Source organism: Musca autumnalis, unplaced genomic scaffold (assembly GCF_047663935.1).
Source record: "Musca autumnalis isolate F117 unplaced genomic scaffold, ASM4766393v1 scaffold_5, whole genome shotgun sequence".
Taxonomy (NCBI): domain Eukaryota; kingdom Metazoa; phylum Arthropoda; class Insecta; order Diptera; family Muscidae; genus Musca; species Musca autumnalis.
This window is the reverse complement of record NW_027412088.1, coordinates 17984757-18005772: the sequence shown is the minus strand read 5'-3', so window position 1 is coordinate 18005772 and position 21016 is coordinate 17984757. Positions and strand designations below refer to the sequence as shown.

The 21016-nt window shown below is 35.8% G+C and overlaps 1 protein-coding gene across 7 annotated transcripts in view; it reads right to left on the bottom strand.

The window, feature by feature from the left end:
- Positions 1-10461: 10461 nt before the first annotated feature.
- Positions 10462-21016, bottom strand: part of GLaz (Glial Lazarillo) — a 35822-nt gene continuing 25267 nt past the window's right edge. For all 7 annotated transcript variants that reach the window (XM_073990480.1, XM_073990481.1, XM_073990482.1 and 4 more), the window contains exons 3-5: positions 11170-11324; positions 11023-11095; positions 10462-10941 (exon numbers count right to left, since the gene is read on the bottom strand). In XM_073990480.1, coding sequence (XP_073846581.1) covers positions 10669-10941; positions 11023-11095; positions 11170-11324 — 501 coding nt within the window. In that variant the 3' untranslated portion in view covers positions 10462-10668. The remainder of the gene's footprint in view (positions 10942-11022; positions 11096-11169; positions 11325-21016) is intronic.

Below are 21016 nucleotides of genomic sequence, written 5' to 3'. Positions count from 1 at the left end.
CCATCCCACTTGTCATATCTACTATTCGCGTAGCTATTGAATATCAGATAAAATATAAAATTATGCCAAAATTCCACTACCAATTAATATAAATATACATATAGAATAAATATACACACCAACGTACATACATACATTCACAATTCCATGTCGTCGTTATAAATGTGGGACAACATAAATCTCCTTTTAATAAGTAGTCCTAATATAGCTTGCAACCCAGTTAACATTGATTTAAGGTGGTATTTTTTGGTACCCAAGGGTATTTCCAATCCTCTTCTTGATTATCGGCACAACGAGCTTGATTGAAGTAGGTGAGTAATTTGGCCGAAATATGTTTGTGCTAATTTTTTAGGTTTGCATTTTTTCGACATCCAGTTTCCGTATTGTATTAGAATGTACCTTTTCCAGGACATAAAGACAGTTGCGATGCATCTCTGCTGCAGAAAAATGAACCTGAATGAAGTACTGATATCTCCGTGTCAATACTCCGGTATGGGATACATCGAAGTATGTAGTATGTGACCGAAGCCACTGTGAAGGACAGAAGGCTTGGAATAGAAAAGTTCTATGAAAAAAACGGAAAATCGAATCCATATTTCATTCTGTAAATTTCATTCATTTACAGTTTTCTCTTAAATTCTGTTTTGTGCAGGGCTGTTTTAAAATCTGGATTGAATTTTAATTTACCGAAACTTATCGAAATATTATGTAAAGCACATTGTCCTGTCTCTTTACCTGACGACGAACAATCTATACAAATAAAACAAAATAATTTTTTTCTACAAACATCATGAAAAAGTATACCTATAATCCTCTGTATTTCAATTACCATTTTTTTCGCAAATTCGATCAAATGTACTCGTATGTAGATCAGTATACGTAAATGTAAATCCTATATGTCCGATAAAACTAAACGACTAACTATTTGAAATGGGAGAATGATTTGTTGTAATTATTATTTTGAACTTATACTATGTTTACATTTACGAAATCCACTCGATTTAAACTGCCAATTCCATTGCTCAAACGTCAAATGAAATCCAATCGATTTCAGATGAGTTTTCATTTGACGTATACACAAAGGAATTGACAGATGGAATCGAGTGGATTTCGTAAATGTAAACATAGTCTTATTACCTTTCTCCTAAAGTTTGTTTTATCTACAACACCAAATTCCAATAAAAACCACAGCAATACAACAATACAGAAAATATAATATAAAAACATATATTTGCTAAGAAATTTAATAAGAATGTCAAAACGATGAATTAAATCAAACGAACGAAATACAAAGATTCCAATTTCATACATAATTATATACAATTATTAATAAATAAATAGTTATTTATTTAAAAAAAAATTAAAAAATAAATAAAAATTATTTTATTGTGTTCATTAATAAAGTAAAATTTGCATATTGGATATGTTTTGTATGTAAAAATAAATGTTTTCTATTATTATTAGTTTTCTTTGAATGGGAATGTGTACCTATAATGTGTTCTTGTAAAGTGCAGTACACATTAGGTGTGTTCGTTTATTCAATAATTTGTACTATTCTGTACAAATCCAGTAACTTCTTGAGAACGACTAAGGTCTTTTGCATTGTACTGCAGAGTAAACGAACAGCATCCAGTAACAATTTGTACAAATTTTGAGTAAACGAACGCACATTTTTGCTCTGTTCCAGAACCTGCAAGAAGCTACTATTTCTTACTACGATAACATTTTTTCCTTTATGTTATCGGAAAAAATATTAAAAATTAGTAGATTCTTGCAGTTCTGGAACAGACCAATTGTCAGTTTTAAAATGTCGATTTTTCGCAATTATCGATAACTGTCCAACCGTCCAGCAACCAGGTTACCTGCCTGAGGTTACCATTTCTTACCATTTTTAACCTGCAAAGCGTTCCTTTACTTTTACAAGCATACAATTTATATGATAGCAGTTCACCACTTTTACCATTTTTGCCACTGTTACCATTTATTTTTAAGTAAAGGAACAGACCATATTTTGTGGTTACATGTGCTCTGTTCCAGAACTGCAAGAATCTACTAATTTTTACTATTTTTTCGATAACATAAAGCAAAAACTGTTATCGTAGTAAAAAATGGCAGCTTCTTGCAGGTTCTGGAACAGAGCAATGATGAATGCCAAAAATGAACGGCCACACTAGCAAGCAACCGCAAAGCTGTCATTCAAAACTGACAATGTGTACCCAGCTTAAGGGGGTTTATAAAATAGGACAGTTTATGTACAATATTACCGATTTATTCTAATCTATATATAAAAGAGTTGAGTGATGATGACTGACAGATCTACAACGTCCAGACGAAATGGCTGTAGCTAGAAACCTGAAATTTTGGGTGAGGGTTAGTCTTGGGGCGAAGGTGCTCGATAAGGCTGGGTTTTTGGAAATTCGTCCTACAAGGGTACGAAAAGCACTAAAATGTACTAAAAATGGACTCATTTGTGTGGCTGACCGCCCAGATGAAACGGCTGAAGCTAGAAACCTGAAATTTCGGGTGAGGGTTAGTCTTGGGGCGAAGGTGGTCGATAAGCTTGGGTGTTTGAAAACTCGTCCTAGAAAATTTACTAAAAATGGTGTAATTTGTGTGGCTGGCCGACTAATAACACTGTGACACAAAATGGAACTCAAAGTCTGGGGGGTGGAAAATTTCTTTTGGATATGAAAGTCCTTGATGAGTATACTAAGAACCCAAAAGGAAATAGAAAATAGATAAAAAGAAAATAGGTCAAGTTTCTGAGATATCGCGCGATGAAGTTTTTGATTTTTTCTCTATAATACTTGGTAAAATAGCTCCATATTCGTCATTGGCTACAACAACGCCAAACAGAGATATAGAACTATTTTCCCGAGTGTTATGGGGAAAAAATCAAAAACTTCATCCCGCGATATCTCAAAAACTTGACCACACATCAAGGGCTTTCATCTTCAAAAGAAATTTTCCACCCCCAAAAATGCTGCTGCACAGTGTAATCAACGACCAGACGAAACGGCTGAAGCTAGAATATTGAAATTTGGGGTGGTGGTTAGTCTTGGGGCGAAGGTGGTCGATTTGTTGATTTGGATGACCGGATAGAGCTGGAATTCTGAATTTGGAATAAAAATTACTATTGGCGTGTAGGATTCAGATATGGAGGTAGCTTTGGAATGTCGTCCTTATGTGTACGAAAAGTACTAAATGGTACTAAATTTAGTACAACTTGGATTTGGATGAACTGATAAAACTAGAATCCTGAAATATGAAACTAAGATTAATGTTTGAGTATAGGATTGAGGTAGTTTTGGAAAATCGTACTTACGTGTACGAAAAGTACTAAATGGTAGTCAATTTGAGTTGGAATACTGAGATTTGGAATTAAGATTGCTATTAGGGTGTATTATATTTATATTTTGAAAATTTGTGCTTATGGACACGAAACGTACTGAATGGTACTAAATTTCGTACAATTTGGATTTGGTTTGAATTAAAATAGATATATAGACATATTAACTAATTTTAACTGTCGTTTGGCTTGAATTTCCTTGAAATCAACAAAAACAAGTAAAAAAGTATCAGTCGGCTTTGCCGACAGAGATATACCCTCAGCCTGTGCAAATTGAAACACTTTTTTCAGAAAAAACTTATGTATTTAGGGGGTTTCAAAATTTTGGTCGTATGAACCGACAAAAATGTTGATTAGGATTAAAGTTCAAAAATGTTGCGGAAAAGGTACTTAAAGGAATGGACCGACATAGACCATGGGTGTGCCATAGGCGGTTTTTACACCCTTCGGGCTGTTTTCTCAAGAAGTATGGACTTGCCCCTGAAACAACTTTTACCATCGTAATTGAGGCAGCAAATGTAAGTTGCTTCAACAAAAACCAAAGTGATTCAATAGCAGGTCTTAACCCCTGTTTTTGTAACTTTTTTTTGTTCGTTCGTCTATATTCGTAATAATTTGGGCATACATAGCTCAGCCCCTAGAAGACATACAGATCTAATTCTTCGTAGACACGTTCTATACATAGTTAATAATTCCTCATTCAAAAATCAGCGTTCCACGTTTGCGCTAAGGCGAGTAAATCGATCTAAAAAATTTGACAATTCGTGCGAGAACATAAACTTTTTTTACAAAAACTGGGGGTTAAAGTGAACTTATCCAAAATGTACGGGATGGAGTGGACAAATATAGTCCGTATTCGAACCTGATCTATATCTAGTAGATATTATGAGAATGTGTAAAGTATGGACCAAATCGGTCACTTCCATCAAGAGTTATCGTGCGCACAATTTTTCCGAATATTTTTAAACTTTTGTGGGGTAGGTTCCTGTAGGAGTGGACCGATATGGCTTATGTGCGAACTTAAACTAAGTTTGGAAACAATATTACGAAGGCCAAATTTTGGCAGGAATCGGCATTTCCGTTCGAGAATTATCTTGCACTTCCACCCATAAACATGGTGTCATAGGGTTTGTTTTTCTACTTTCAAGCTATTTTTTCAGGAAGTATGGACTTGCCCCTGAGGAAACTTTTACCTTCGTATAGGGGACAGTGAATACAAGATGTTACAACAAAAACCAAGGCGATTCGAGAACAGGTCCTAAACCGAACTTTTCCGATATTTTGTGGGGGAGGTACTAGAAGGAGTTTACCGATTGAGTCCATATTGGAATCTCATCTAAGTTTGGTAGAAATTTCATCATGTGCAAAGTATGGACCAAATCGGTTACTTTCTTCAAGAGTTATCGTACGCACAAATTTTCCGAACATTTTCGAACTTTTGTCGGGGAGGTACCGGAAGGAGTGGACCGATATAATCCATCTTTGAACTTGAACTAAGTTTGGACAAAATATTAAGTAAGTCAAATTTTGGACCGAATCGGCAGATCCGTTCGAGAGTTATCTTGCGCTCCAACCACTACACACGGTGTCATAGGGTTTTTTGCAACTTTCAGCCTATTTTCTCAGGAAGTATGGACTTGCCCCTAATGAAACTTACAGCGTCGTATAGAGCACAGCGAATACAACTTGCGTAGACAAAAATCAAAGCGATTCGAAACCAAGTCCTAAATTGAACTTTTCCGAAATTTTGTGTGGGAGGTACCCGATGGAGTGGACCGATTGAGTCCATATTGGAACCTCATCTAAGTTTGCAAAGTATGGACCAAATCGGTTATTCCCTACAAGAGTTATCGTGCGCACAAGTTTTTCGACAATTTTTGAACATTTGTGGGGGAGGTACCTGAAGGAGTGGACCCATCTTCGAACTTAAATCGAATCGGGACAAAACATTTCGATACCCAAATTTTGAACCCAATCGATTGATCCGTTCGAGAGTTATCGTGCGCACCAGCCAGACAGACAGACAGACGGACATTGCTAGATCTACTCAAAATTGTCTGAAACGGATATCGTACAAACATACTTGGGGTCTAAAACCATTATTTCGATGAGGCACATTTTTGGTCGTATCAAAGTGTAAATACCCTCTTTAGCCTAAAGGCTGAGGGTATAAAAACATGAACTATTTTGTTATGAAGCATGTACCATGTCGTATGAACGGGTTAATTCGTGTACATAATTATGAGAGCGAACAATGTGATTCAAATGCTGGTATGAACATGGCATTTGGCCTGTTTCCGTACTTTATAAAGTGGTAAAAGTCGTAAACGATTTTCATATAAATTTTGTGTACGGGAACGCAAAATGTGTAAAAGAGGTAAAAATTGTAAAAACTTTTTAGTTCTAAAACAGAGCTATTAAATCACTCTTGAAAATAGAAGCTGTGTTCCTTTACTTACCTCAGGTTACCATTAATTACCATTTTTAACCTGCAAAGCGTTCCTTAACACCAAAAAGTGGTAAAACTGGCAGCAATTTTTAAGAGAGTGAGAGAGAGCGCATATACCTTTCTTTTCTACCACAGGCTACCAGACAAATTTCTGCAGGTAAAAAATGGTAGAACTGATTTTTCGACATTTGTTAGACGATTATTTCACAATGAAGAAAAATTACCGAAAACCAGAAGAAAAAGTCGAACGCTGACAAAACAAAAAAACTGTGAAATAAAAGAAGAAAATTGATTTTTTTATGTTTATTTTTGACATTGCTACCAGATCTACCATTTTTCCGTTCCTTAACTTTTCTGGTAAAAATGTTCATGAGAGAGCAATTTTGAGCAATCTTGACACTTTTCTCTTTTACCACTTTTACCATTAAAAAAGTAAAGGAACAAAGCTTATATATTCTACGACGCTTTAAAGGTGAGAACACAATGGATTTTTATTGCTTATTTTTTCGGCTCGCTTCAAAGCGCAAAAGTGAAATTGTACTGTTTTCAATAGTAAAAACCACAACGAAGCGAGGCTTCAGGCCACAAAGTTGAAAATTGTTGAACTTTTGAATTCTTCGCTGGCTTCATTTTTTGACATTTCGTTTCGACATTCAATTTGATATAAACATGTGTTCAATCTGAAAAATAGAATTTGGAAGTAATTTTTATGATCGGTACTAATTATTTACGAATAATTCATATGAAGAAATTGAATTTTATTTGATATATTGAAACAAGTAAAAAAGTATCAGTCGGCTTTGCCGACAGAGATATACCCTCAGCCTGTGTATATTGAAACAATTTTTCCCAAAATACGTATGTATTTAGGGGGTTTTAAAAATGTTGGGCATTTGAACCGACAAAAATGTTGATTAGGATTAAAGATCAAAAGTATTGCGGAGGAGATACTAAAAGGAATGGATCGACATTGACCGTTATGGAAGTGGATCTCCAGCCACAATATATGGTGCCATAGGGGGTTTTTACACTATACGTGCTGTTTGCTCAAGAAGTATGGACTTGCCCCTAAAAAACTTTAACCATCGTAATAGAGGCAGCGAATGCTAGTTGCTTTAACAAAAATCAAAGTGATTCGATATCAGGTCTTAAAGTGAACTTATCCGAAATTTTGTGTTGGAGGTACCGGATGGAGTGGACAAATATAGTCCATATTTGAACCTGATCTATATCTGGTAGATATATTAGTATGTGTAAAGTATAGACCAATTCGGCCACTCCCTTCAGGAGTTACCGTACGAACAATTTTTCCGAACATTTTTGAACTTTTATGGGGGAGGTGCCTGAAGGAGTGGACCAATATGGCTTATCTTCAAACTTAAACTATGTTTGGACAAAATATTACTAAGGGCATATTTTGGACCGAATCGGCAGATCCGTTCGAGAGTTATCTTGGGCTCCAACCACCTCACACGATGTCATAGGGGTTTTTTGCAACTTTCAGGCTATTTTCTCAGGAAGTGTGGACTTGCCCCTGATGAAACTTGTACCGTCGTATGGAGGGCAGTGAATACAAGTTTCTAAAACAAAAATCAAAGCGATTCGAGAGATGGCCCTAAACTGAACTTTTCCGAAATTTTGTGTGGGAGGTACCCGAAGGAGTGGACCTATTGAGACCATATTGGAACCTCATATTACTCTGGTAGAAAGCTTACGCTGTACAAAGTATGGACCAAATCGGTCACTCCCTTCAAGAGTTATCGTGCGCACAAACTTTCCGAACATTTTCGAACTTTTGTGGGGGAGGTACCGGAAGGAGTGGACCGATGTAGGTCATCTTCGAACTTAAACTAAGTTTGGACAAAATATTACGAAAGCCAAAATTTGAACCAAATCGGTTCATCCGTTCGAGAGTTATCGTGCGCTCCAGCCAGCAGGACAGACAGACGGACAGACAGACGGACGGACGGACATGGCTAGATCGACTCAAAATTGTCTGAAACACATTTCGTCCAAACATACTTGGGGTCTAAAACCATTATTTCGATGAGGCACATTTTCATCGTATCAAAGTGTATATACCCTCCTTAGCCTAAAGGCTGAGGGTATAATAATTAAGTTTATAGCGCCCATGAATTTTACGCTTCGATGTGGAATACCAAGAAATAAGCGGCCTAGTGAAGAAATAAGCTAAGCAGGAAAATTAAGCTAAGAGCTGAATGTGTTCTCACCTTAAGAGATGTATGTATGTATGTCTATTGGTCGGAATATTGCAGACAGTTGTCAAATTTAAGGCAAATTTCTATTTGAATTCGTAGTGTTTTACCTTAATTAGTTTCATTAAATATATGATCATATGCTTGGTTTACATTCGGCGTCGTTTGGTGATTTCGAAGGCGTTTCAGCCAATAAACAAGCTGCTAGTTTCTACTAGGACAAATTTTTATAGTCGAAGGTCACACTAGAGTGGTTTCATTGAAACTTTTAGGGATTCTTAAATCGAGTTTCCCACTACAGTAACTTCATGATTTTACTCTAGTATGGAAATCGACCTAGGAACCCTGGATTTCATGAAATTGTTTCAATGAAACCATCTAGTGTGACCTTCGACATAGCAGAACACAGGAGAAGAGTTGGTTATTCAAAAAGTAGTGCAAATCTTGCTAGATTTTGGAGTACTGGAACGCATTTCTAGCACTAAACGGGAAAACTACTGCAAGTAGTAATATTTTGCAGGTTCTGAACACAACTTTTATCTATCAAAATTTATTATGATGTCTCAACGATAAAATAATTTTTTAGTTTTCATTTGTTAAGGCCTGCGTACATAAGCTGCCTTGCCTGATTGCCTTGCTTTCCTGCTTCATTTCTGACATAATAAAAATAAAAGAATAAAGAAGGCCGAGCAAATTTCGAACTGGGTTGCCCTTTTCTTTTTTATTCTTTTATCAGAAGTAAGCAAGGTAAGCAGGCTAGGCAGCTTATGTACGCAGGCCTTTAGTATTGTAAACAATTAAAACGATATATAGATACTTTTACGATGATTTTCGAAATAAAGCAGTGAAGTTTTATATTGTCGTATATTTTTGATGTCTAATTCAAATTACAAGAAATTGTCTGAAAATTCATGTTCGATCAGATGCGCATATGTATCTACCTTGATTATTGTGATATGATAAAAATCAACAAAAAATAAGTGTAAACACCGGAGTGTATTTCAGGATTTCGTGAAATCCAGTGGATTTGGGAGCGTAAGTGTAAACTTGGCATTATTCTTATTGGGCACCCTTATCGTTAATGTTGTAGTCAAAGAAGAGGTAAGTTTTTTACTGATATTGATGAAATAAATAACAATTTAATGATAAGGCAAACAGAGAATAGATAAGCTTAAAGGAATGCGAAGATATGCGGTAGTTGATGGTATTATCAGTTAAATACTTTCATACAAACAGCAATATGAAAAAAAATTAATTTAAGCTATTACAATTAATGCATAAGTTAACTCTGTCCTCGTTACAGGGTGTTTCGTACAAAATTAGAAAATGGTTGTTGAAATGGAAAAGAAACTGGCGCCATCTAGTATCGAATAGCAAAGAATTATAAAAATTTAGCAAGTGTAAATCTAGTTGTAGTGTGTTTACATGATTCGCTCAATAAATGACTTTATTTCCATAATACCTTGTAATAAAAAAAACAATATTTGGGCCGCCCTAGTGTACCGAAATATTTGGGGTTTTGACAACCGCAAAACGTGATGACCAGCTAAGTGAAATTGGAGACAATGGACATTGATGGATATTTAGTGTTACCGACGAAGTGCTCATTTGGACTACTCTTTGTTACACCATGCACTTAGCACTTCACTACTGGTGTGAGGCCGTTTTTTCCATATTTCCTATTTGTGAACTATAACCTAAGGTGGGTTCTGGCTGTCATGTATTTCGACATGCAGCTATGTATGATAAGAGACTGTCGGCAACAAAACTTTTACGGTTGAATTAGATGAGTAACAATAGTATGATGACGAATGGGCGTAAAATGGATCCGTACGCACCTAATGGGTTCATGGTGTTTACTATCATTTATACCTTTCAGACAAGAATATGTTTATGGCCTTTAAAACCTTAGGGTTCATGGTGTTTACTATCATTTATACCTTTCAGACAAGAATATGTTTATGGCCTTTAAAACTTTTTCACACTCGGAAAAAATCTCCATGTAGACAATACCCGCTTTCAAGATGGACCATATCGGTCCATTTCTTTAGAAATCCGCAGAAGTTCAACACCCTTGCGCTTTAATTTAGTTTAAGACCACTTCTCTGGTCGTGAAAGCGGGTAGATGTTGTGAACCCAATTATATATATATTTTTTTTGGCTAGGGGTAGCCAATACTTCCTGAAATATGTGCCACGAAGTATCCCAATATTTTGTGTCATTCCTTCACTTAAGTTTTTAGTAACCGTTGTTGTCTTTGTTACAATGCAATCATTTTATTCTCCATACTTTTGCCGATAATGGTCCGAAGGTTCCAAAAACCCCGCCAAAGTTGTATTCTTGCAATATAAGAAGGATTATGGGTTTTGTGTAGACTGTATTGATTGGGTTTGTCAGTGGAATACCTACCTAACTACCCCACAAGTGGAGACTGTGCTGCACTTTCATTTAATTGTAATTAATTTTTAATTTTAAATTTATTGTTCTGATTCGAGTAATAGTATCACAGTAACCTATTCTAAAAATGGAATACAATACAGTACAGTACACATATAGTCAACTATAGATGTAGCGTTTTGAGATAACATGTGAGTATGTATGCGCTTCTTAATGGATAAACTTAATTTAAATGTATTTCTGGTCTTCTGCAAAGTTTATAAAGTTTTTGGGCAATTTTTATTTTTACTTAAAACCAAACGATCCGGTTCCAAACCCAACTTTTTAAGCGCGTCATAAATTTTGGCTCTTGTTTCAACGGGAAAATCTCTGGTACGACCAAATACCCATATTTGATCGGAATATCCCAAAGATCCAAGGCTACCACAGGACCACAGTATGGCAAAATTATCATAATCTGAGTAGAGGACTTGATATTTGCCCGAGCCAGGCAATAGGCGGGCTATGACGTCAGGGAAGCGGGTGTTGAACTGTAAGTACGAAAAGAGATACAATAGAAAGAGAGTTGAAAATATATTCAAATAACATATTTAAAATATTTGATAACTTACCTTAAAATCCATTATAGAGGATTTCCTATTTTCCGGTGTCGCATAACCCAAGTTCACTGAAGGATTGCCAGTTCTAGAACCAATATAAAAAAAAATAAATTTAAAATTATTTTATCTTCATTATTTCTTTATCTCCCTCCAACTCACATTCTGTTAATCGTTTTAATGGCCACCTCCAATTTGAAATTGTTGAATTTAGACAGTTCTTCTTTGTGCAAAGGCTGGAATTCCAATGTGGTACAACCTGAGGCAATCTCCGGCAAATAAAATGATCTCTCAACTTCGTACCATTGACCCAAAACCTAGAAAAAAACATAAAAAACACAAACAAATTAATAAAAAATTCTTTAATTACTACCCAGCACACAAATGCTTTTGGAGGGCTTTATTCTAAGAATGCTGAGCCATTGTTTTGGTATTTTTCACAACCTCAAAGGTCATTTACAGGCTTATGCATGTATAATCAAATAAAATTGAAAACCTATAAATATTTATCTACAACCAATTTTATTTGTTTTATCTTCACTATCATTGAACATCGCACCATTTGATCTTCATTAACGTCTTTGTTTTTTGGGTGGTTATCATGAATATAAAAATACCTTTACCACAAACGACGGTAAGCACATGCCAGCCATCATCAAGTAGCCCTCGAAGACTCAACACTAACAAACTGGTTGGGAATAGGTCTGATGATGAGTCTGCATAAAAATACCTTTCAAAGTCACTATCAGAGGGAAAACCACAAAATGCTGCACAATGGTTCAAGTTGGACTACATATAACACTTCGCTAAAAATCTGATAAGGTCATGTTGGCCCAGCGTAAACTGTCAATTAGAAGATGTATTGGATTCTGTGGATTTATTCACCAGGGCACGCAGTATCAACCAATCATGAAAATCCGTTCCAAATTGTAACTTCGCGCGACATGCCCTTGTTAAAATAATGGGTTAGTATGGGGTTTTGTAATGAGTATTTTTGCTGGGTACACCAAGCCTTTAGGCTAATGCGGATACGATACAATACGATCAAACATGTACCTCACCGAAATAATGTTTTAGGTCCCAAGTATATTTGGATGATATCTGCTTCAGACATTTTGGATAGACACATTACACTGTACAACACAAAAAATAATTACAAGATAATTCGACCAGATTACGAAAGAGGATCGAAAAATAGAAGACACGTGTATCGGCGTTTTGAAAGTTTACGTCGGGAAGTAACCTAAACAGGCGTGACAAGTTCCGCCCATTTCTACAGGTTTTGAAATATTCGACATCAGATTCCTTGTAATCTGAATATGGTTCTAAATCATATACATATAAAAACGAAAGCTTCTGGAGATGTTTTTTATAGCTACAAATTTCTTTTGTTCAGAGACTCATAATGAAATTTTATTTGGAACATTTCTTCTTTTGACAAAACCCCCCGAAAAGTGAGGTATTTTAGGAGATTTTGACTCAGTATGGAATAAATTTTAATTAAGAGTCTAAAAGTTTAACAAATAATTTCTACCTATAATATCTAATTTTGTAACGTCATTTTCTTAACAAAGTATTTTACTCAGATATCTAGTTTGTTCTAGGACTTACAATGAAATTTTATGTAGAATATTTCTTCTTTTAACACCTTTTGTCTAGAATTAAATTTCATGTTACTTTCATGGATCAACTCGAAAAAAGAACAAAACAAATTTATTCAAAAAATATTTGGGTGTTTTGTTGGCAAACTTATGTATATATATTCTTGATATATATTGCAAATACATATTTCATTTATTCGGCGACTTATATTGAAATTTGATGGAGATTATTTGTGTCTTTGACGTCTTCTATCTAGAATGAAGTTTTGTGGGACAAAGCTTAATAAAATCAGATAAAGTACAACATTAACTCTAAAACGTGATTTTACTTTTGGCAGATTCCTGACGTTCAGGTACGATTTAGAATTTTGGTGTATTCGGGGACCTATAGTAAAATTTTATGACAAATAATTTTGTAGAATATTTTGATCTGATACGATCACATTTTAAAGGAGTTTTTAAACGTTTTTGAAAAAAGGGACCAAAAAGACCCCTTTAGTGACTCGCATGAGGGTTAATTTTTTTCACAAAAATATACCCCGCATTGTTGTCAGTAATTTTGCCAAAGACACTTTATACCTAAAATGCAAGGAATCTGATGTCGAATATTTCAAAACCGGTAAAAATAGGCGGAACTTGTCACGCCTATTTAGGTTACTTCCCGAAGTAAACTTTCAAAACGCGGATACACGTGTCTTCTTTTTTTCGGTCCTCTTTCATAATCTGGTCGAATTATCTTGTAATTTTAAAAAAAGTTCGATTTTGTTCTACTGTGTTATATACACCAATTCCCCCCCTAATGCGTACCATTTTTTACATGGATTTAGTACATTTCGACGCAACACCAACAATGACGCTAACGGCTTACTAGGAAACAAGTAAAAAAATTTCAGGGATATACCCTCATCCTATGGAAATTTAAACTTTCATTTACGGACACATCAAATGTATTTAGGGTCTTTTCAGAATTGTGTGGCCTTTTTTGGACAATTGAGCTTGCCGACAAAAATGTGGATTAGGATTAAAGTTCAAAAGTGTTGCGGAGGAGGTACTAAAATTAATGGACCGACTTGGTCCATTATGAAAGTGGACCTTATTTTGGGAGTCATCTCTCTCCAATATATATCGCGCCCACAAGTCATTTCAGTGGGTCTTCGTATAACTTTTGAACCAGTATGCCAGAAAGCATGGACATGTCCACAGAAAACATAACATCACTTAAAACAGGACCACAATGCACAACAGACCCTATACTGCACTTAAACACAAATGTTGAACTTTTGTGGGGGAGGTACCCTAAGGAGAGGGCCGATATGGGATTTTAGATTTTAGAAGTTAAACTAAATTTGGACAAAATATTAGGATTTCCAAAGTTTGGACCAAATTGGTTGCCCCGTTCAAGAGATATCGTGCATACCATTTTAGTGACTTTTTTAAATATTGGGGGGAAGTACCGGAAGTTGTGGACCGGAATTGCCCATCTTCGAACTGAAACTAAGTTTGGACAAAATATGACGAAGGCTAAATTTTGGACCAAATCGCTTGATCGGTTGGAGAGTTATCGGGCTCTCCATCCACTACATATGGTGCCATAGGGAGTTTTTACAGCTTTTGCGCTGATTTCTCAAAAAGTATGGACTTACCCCTGAAAAAAATTTTACCGTCGTAATTGAGGTGGCGAATGCAAGTTGCTTCAACAAAAATCAAAGTGATTCGAGAGAAGGTCTTACAATGAACTTATCCGAAATTTTGTGTGGGAGGTACCGAAGGAGTGGACAAATATAGTTCATATTCGAACCTGATCTATATCTGCTAGATATATTAGGATGTGTAAAGTATGGACCAAATCGGTCACTCCCATCAAGAGTTATCGTGCGCACAATTTTTCCGAACATTTTTGAACTTTTGTTGTGGAGGTACCTGAAAGAGTGGACCGATACGGCTTATCTTCGAACTTAAACTTAGTTTGCACAAAATATTACGAAGGCCACATTTTGGACCAAAACGGCAGATCCGTTCGAGAGTTATCTTGCGCTCTAACCCCTACACACGATGTCATAAGGGATTTTGCACCTTTAATGATATTTAATCAGGAAGTATGGACTTGTCCCTGATGAAACATGGACCATCGTATAAGGGACAGTGAATACAAGATGTTACAACAAAAATCAAAGCGATTCGAAAGCAGGTCCTAAACTGAACATTTCCGAAATTTTATGTTGGAGGTACCCGAAGGAGTGGACTGATTGAGTCCATATTGGAACCTCATCAATGTCTGGTAGAAATTTCACGATGTGCAAAGTATGGACCAAATCGGTTATTTCTTTCAAGAGTTATTGTGCGCACAAATTTTCCGAACATTTTCGAACTTTTGTGGGGGAGGTACCGGAAGGAGCGATATAACCTATCGGTTAATCCGTTCGAGAGTTATCGTGCGCCCCAGCCAACCAGACAGACGAACGAATATGGCTAAATCAACCCCAAATTATCTGAAATGGATTTCGTCCAAACATACTTGGGGTCTAAAACCATTATTTCGATGGCACATTTTGCCCGTATGAAAGTATATTACCCTCGTTAGCATAAATGTTGAAGGTATAATAATTCTCATTCAGCCAGTGTAACTGGTCAGATAAGTATTTTAGCACTTGATAACCACGGCAGGGATGCCTTTTATCTCCCCTGTTATTCAACGTGTATTCAGAGAAAATATTCCAAGAAACACTCGAAGGAGAAAATATCGGAATCAGAATTCATGGGAAACTAATCAACAATATAAGGTATGCGGACGATGCTACGTTACTGGCAGGGAGCATATCCGGTCTACAAAAACTAGTAGAGAAACTGGCACGTGTAAGTGAGAAATATGGTCTTAAAATCAACATGAAGAAGACGAAGTACATGATCATTAGCAGAAAAAATCCCCATGCTGAGGTGAACTTAAAAGTACAAGGTACACAAATAGAAAGAGTGAGAACCTTTAAATATCTTGGGATGTTAATAAACGACAAATGGGATCCCTCGAAAGAAATAAAAAGTCGAATAGAGATGGCGCGAGATGCTTTCTGTAAATATAGTAAAACCCTGAAAAGTCATGACATAAATATAACAACAAAAATACGTTTTATAAAATGTTATGTTTGGTCGGTGCTGTTATATGGAACAGAAGTTTGGACGCTCAAATCCTCTGATGAAAGAAAATTGGAATCCTTTGAAATATGGATTTACCGGCGAGTACTGAAAATACCATGGACTGCGAAAATTTCTAATGACGAAGTACTAAGAAGGATGAATATAAGCCGGCAATTAATAACAACTATAAAAAGGCGCAAAATAGCGTATCTGGGACATGTATTAAGGAACAACAAATACATAATTTTACAAGCAATTCTGAAGGGAAAAATTGAAGGAAGGCCAGCTAGAGGAAGGAAAGAAACATCCTGGCTCAAAAATATCATGGACTGGACAGGTTATACCAACGAAACTGATCTGCTGAATGCTGCAAAACACAGAGAGCTGACAACCATTATACAATAAGATAATAATTAAAATGCGATAAATATTAAAAAAAGATGAATTGTACGATCACTTATATCCGGATAACGGATGAGTAAATAAAGAAGAAGAACCACGGCACTACTGCGATGGTTAGCTAAACGGGTTGGAATATTTCTCTTGGAACGGAAGAGCCGTTGTGGCCAGGACATAATTAAGAAGTGGCCAATACTCCATTCAAGAGTCATCGTGGAACAGAACAAAATTAGAAAGAGACTGACATTCCGTTCAAAAGCCGTTGTGTGCCAGAACTCAAGGGAACAATGACCGATATTCTGTTGAAGAGCCGCTGTGGGCCGGAACACCATAACCAAGTGACATAATATGAAAGTGCCCGATATTTTGTTCAAGAGCCGTCGTGGACCTGAGGTGTTCGCAATTAAGATTATCTCCTTGTTTCATGGGCAGTTAGTGCCGAATTTAAAATAAAAATTAACAACTGAGCCAAGGCTATAGTCGGGTCGGGGCAGACTATGTAATACCCTACACCACTACCCCTGTGCATAAGCTTTTGACTGGTAAAATTCAAAATGTTAAAATTGAATGTCTGAATGTCTTCATTAATACAGGTCAATTTTGTTGAAACGCTTTTAAGTGTATCGACAGTACAACTCAAATAGAAAAACGGAAAAGTGTGATGTACGCCCTTAAATCCCGAAAATTTCGTGAGGATCCGATCAAAATTCCGACCTGTAGTGTGATTGCCCAAAAAATGGAAAAAGGGATGCATTTCCGACTATTGCGATATCTCTGTTGTTTGACCACCTATGACAACCTACTTCACATCGTTGTAAAGGTGATATTTTCTACTTTCCTTACCAGGTTTTGCTTTCGATATACCTCTTACAGAAGAGAGATATTCGCTTTGAAATAAAACGTTGGTCTTTTCTCCAAATAATTTTTTTCAAATTCCAACCCCTGAATAATGCCCGACCATTACCAAAATCAATAGGGGTTTTCCTCTAAAGGACCCCCATTAACCCCCAAAACTTCGTGACGATCCGATCAAAATGATTACAAAAAAATTAAAAAATGGGATGCATTACCGACTATGGCGATATCTCCGTTATTTGGCCACCTACGCCAACCTCCTTTACATCATTGTAAAGATGGGACTTTCTACTTTCATAGTCAGACTTTGCTTTTGGAAAGTCCCCAACCAAAGCTGTGATATTCGTCATTATTATTAAAATCGCAAAAATGAAAAATTGGGTTCTATTAGCGGCTATTGCAATATCTTCGTTGTTTGACCACATACGACAACCTACGTTACATCGTTGCAAATTTTTCTACTTTCATTAGCACGTTTTGCTTTTGATATACCCCTTATAGAAGCGGAGATATTCGCTTTAAAATAAAACGTTGACTTTTTCTCCAAATAAGTTTTTTGCCCATTCCGACCCCAGATTTTTTTATCCGACCATCACTAAAACCAGTAGGCTTCTTCCCCTTCATCAACACAAAATTTGGTGACGATCGGATTAAAATTGCGACCTGTACAAGGTTTAGATGGACGGACGGACACACTTTCATTTTGAAAAAGGGTCTTATTTTGGGTATCATCCCCCTCGATAGATATCGCACAACCTGTCGTTTCAGTTGGTCACCATATAATTCAGAGGTTTTGGAATTATATATGGAAATTATATGGTGACCAATTATATTAGTATTATACTATTCCAATTACATAAGGAAATACCTGATATAGCTGCAAACAGGACCACTAGGTAAAAATTTTCAAGGAATCCTGGCACAGACCCTTAACCGGGTTGCTCTGTTTATGAGATATCGCGCGTACTATTTTAGCTAATATTTTCGAATTTTTGTGGAGGAGGTACCGGAAGAAATATTACGATATGCAAAGTGTGGATTAACTCAGTCACTACATGGTGCCATAGAGGGTTTTCTTACACTTTTCTGGCTGTTTTCTCAAGAAGTATGGACTTGCCCCTAAAAAACTTTTACCGTCGTAATTGAGACAGCGAATGAAAGTGGCTTCAACAAAAATCAAAGTGATTCCAGAGCAGTTTTTAAAGTAAACTTATCCAAAAATTTGTGTGGGAGGTGGGAGTGGACAAATATAGTCCATATTCGAACCTGATATACATATATTTGGTAGATATATTGGGATGTGTAAAGTATATGAAAACCTAAAAAAACCCCTAAAATGTCAACTTGAATCGCGATTTATTTAAAAAAGCGCTCCTGCGATTTTTTTTTTTTTAGTTTTGGGCAAAAAAGCCCAATAACAACATCTAAAATAACATCAACATTGGTCAACAAAAAACATATCAATTTTTTTTGTTTTTTGATTTTTCTCATCTATGATCATTGTAGTTTCAGAATCCGCAAAAAGTTGCACCCAGAGCACCGTTTCATATTTTATAATTTATATTTTATATATAAAATATTAAACATAAAATAAAAAATATAAAACATGAAAGATAAAATAGAAAATATAAAATGCCACAGTCGGCATGACTGATCTTTTTAGCTTGCTTCATATAGCTTAACATGTATGAGTTTTTGTCCCATTGTGCATATTAGTTTGAAGCTATTCAAACATAAACGATGAAAAATAACCCTTTTTGGAATGCATACATACAAAAATAAATGAAAAAGAAAACGTAAACAAACTGCCCACTATATATAACCAATTAACCAATTACTTTTAATTCAATTTAAACAGGGACAATTTCAATTCATTTAAATAAAATTGAAAAATTATCACCTAAATATAACCCCATCATCAACGTTTCCTTCTCTTTTGGATTATCACAGTGTGTGAAACAACAAATCAAAAGAGTCCAAAGAACTTTTAAAATGTATATTTGTTCATCCAATTTAAATTGAAAATGAGAGTGAAAATCCATGTAACAGGTCCGCTCTGCTCTAGAAATTCTCGGTTAAAATAACAAACATATCTTCACGCAATAATTTCAAAATTTTAGTCACACACTTATAAAGTGTGTGATAATTTAAGTGCGAGCAAAAACAACAACAACAATACCTCCTCCTATGTTCCATGAATTTGTTTGTCGTAGCGGTTATTGTTTTTTATTAAATGACATTTTAAATTTGTCCCATTATGAATGATCAAGTGGATGGATGGAGGAAAACTGAAGCAACTGAAATTCATTTGAAAATTGAAGATGCACTCGGCGTTTGTTGTTGTGGCTGTTTATTTTTAAAATATGTACATATGAACAGAAAATAATAGAGGTGCACTCTACAGAATGCAAATCATGTGAAAGTGTGGAAAGGTGCAGCAGGCAGTGTAATTCAATTAAGTGGATGATCCATTTGAATATTTGTATAACCCAGATATCATAGCCAGTGTGTGTGTGGACAAGATTAGGTCTATTTGGTCTTGGTACACACTCACATTGTTTGAGAACAAATCACGTTTTCTTTATCATTGTTTGTCTAATTCTTAGAAATAAACAAAAAGTACTGTTTATAGAAGATTTCTATGTTTTTTTTATTTGATTAAGATTGTAGCAAGTTATAGAATCACCACAAGGTTGAACCGGTATTTATGTTTTAAGTGGAGATCATTTGTAGCTTTAACTTTAAGTTTACATGTTGTTCTGGAAATAGTCTGTCATTTATTGACGTTTTGTTATGTTAATGACATTCACTAAACCAGTTTGCATTGCCCTCGAAGGTAATTAAAATCAGTCGACTGGCTGTCTGGTACAGAGTATAAAGTACTGACTGCACTTATAGAGAACGTTTATTACGCTTTAACAAAAATGAGAAGAATGTTAAGGAAATAAGCATAAAAAACTAAAACTAAACCAAAAACTGGTTCTAGAATCATTTTATTTTTTGGAAAGAATTATTTACTAAGTACCTCCTAAAAATGCTACTACGCGATACAGATTTGAATATAAATATAAAAGTAAAAATTAATTTCTCAATATACCCCTTGGCGAACAATGCCAAATCTTTTCCACTAATAAAATAGTTGTTTTAAAATATTAAAACAACAACAATGGGATTAAGCCAGACTATTTTGAAAAAAGAAAATTTCTCAATATAATTTGTAAAAGAATCCCTGGAGAATATTTGGATTTTAAGGAAGGGCCATGAATATCTAAGAGGTTCGAAAGAGGGATACAAATACGATTTTTATAAGATTTTTTTTAGCAGTATTTAAAAAGGATTATAAAGGGGATTCACTTCGGTTATACAATTATGGGGTGACGTAGGGGATGGAAGATACCAAGCAACGGTCCTGACCGGTTCTTGGTCCCTCTTTCATCCCAAGTGGACACTGACCTCCCCGTGGTGTCACCTGGGGAACTGCCTTTAACACCCGTTAAAGGTAGTGAGCTAACATGTGCCGCGCGTTCACCCATAAGAACGTTAAAAACTTGGGTTTGGGCGTCGGGTTAGTAACCCTCCCCTAGAAAAAACAGCCTACTATGAAAAAACGAAAGAAAAGAAAAACAAACCCCTCTAAAGTTGACGAACCCCGCAAACGTTTTAAGGACCATGATCTGCGAAACTGCACCTGGAATGTTCGCACTCTTTATAGAGAAGGTGCAGTCTTCGCATTGGCAGACGTACTGGAAAAGTGCAAGGCCGATATTACTGCCATACAGGAAATACGATGGATTGGGAAAGGCGTCAAAACAACACCTAAAGGTGACGCACTATATTATAACTGCCATGACGTAAAGCATGAGTTTGGTTACGGATTCGTAGTTAGTCGGAGGCTAAAACATCTGGTATCAAGCTTCACCCCAGTGAATGAAAGACTTGCTGCAATTCGAATAAAAGCTGAATTCTTCAATATCAGCTTTATTTGCGCTCATGCTCCCACTGAAGAAAAGGACGAACAGACC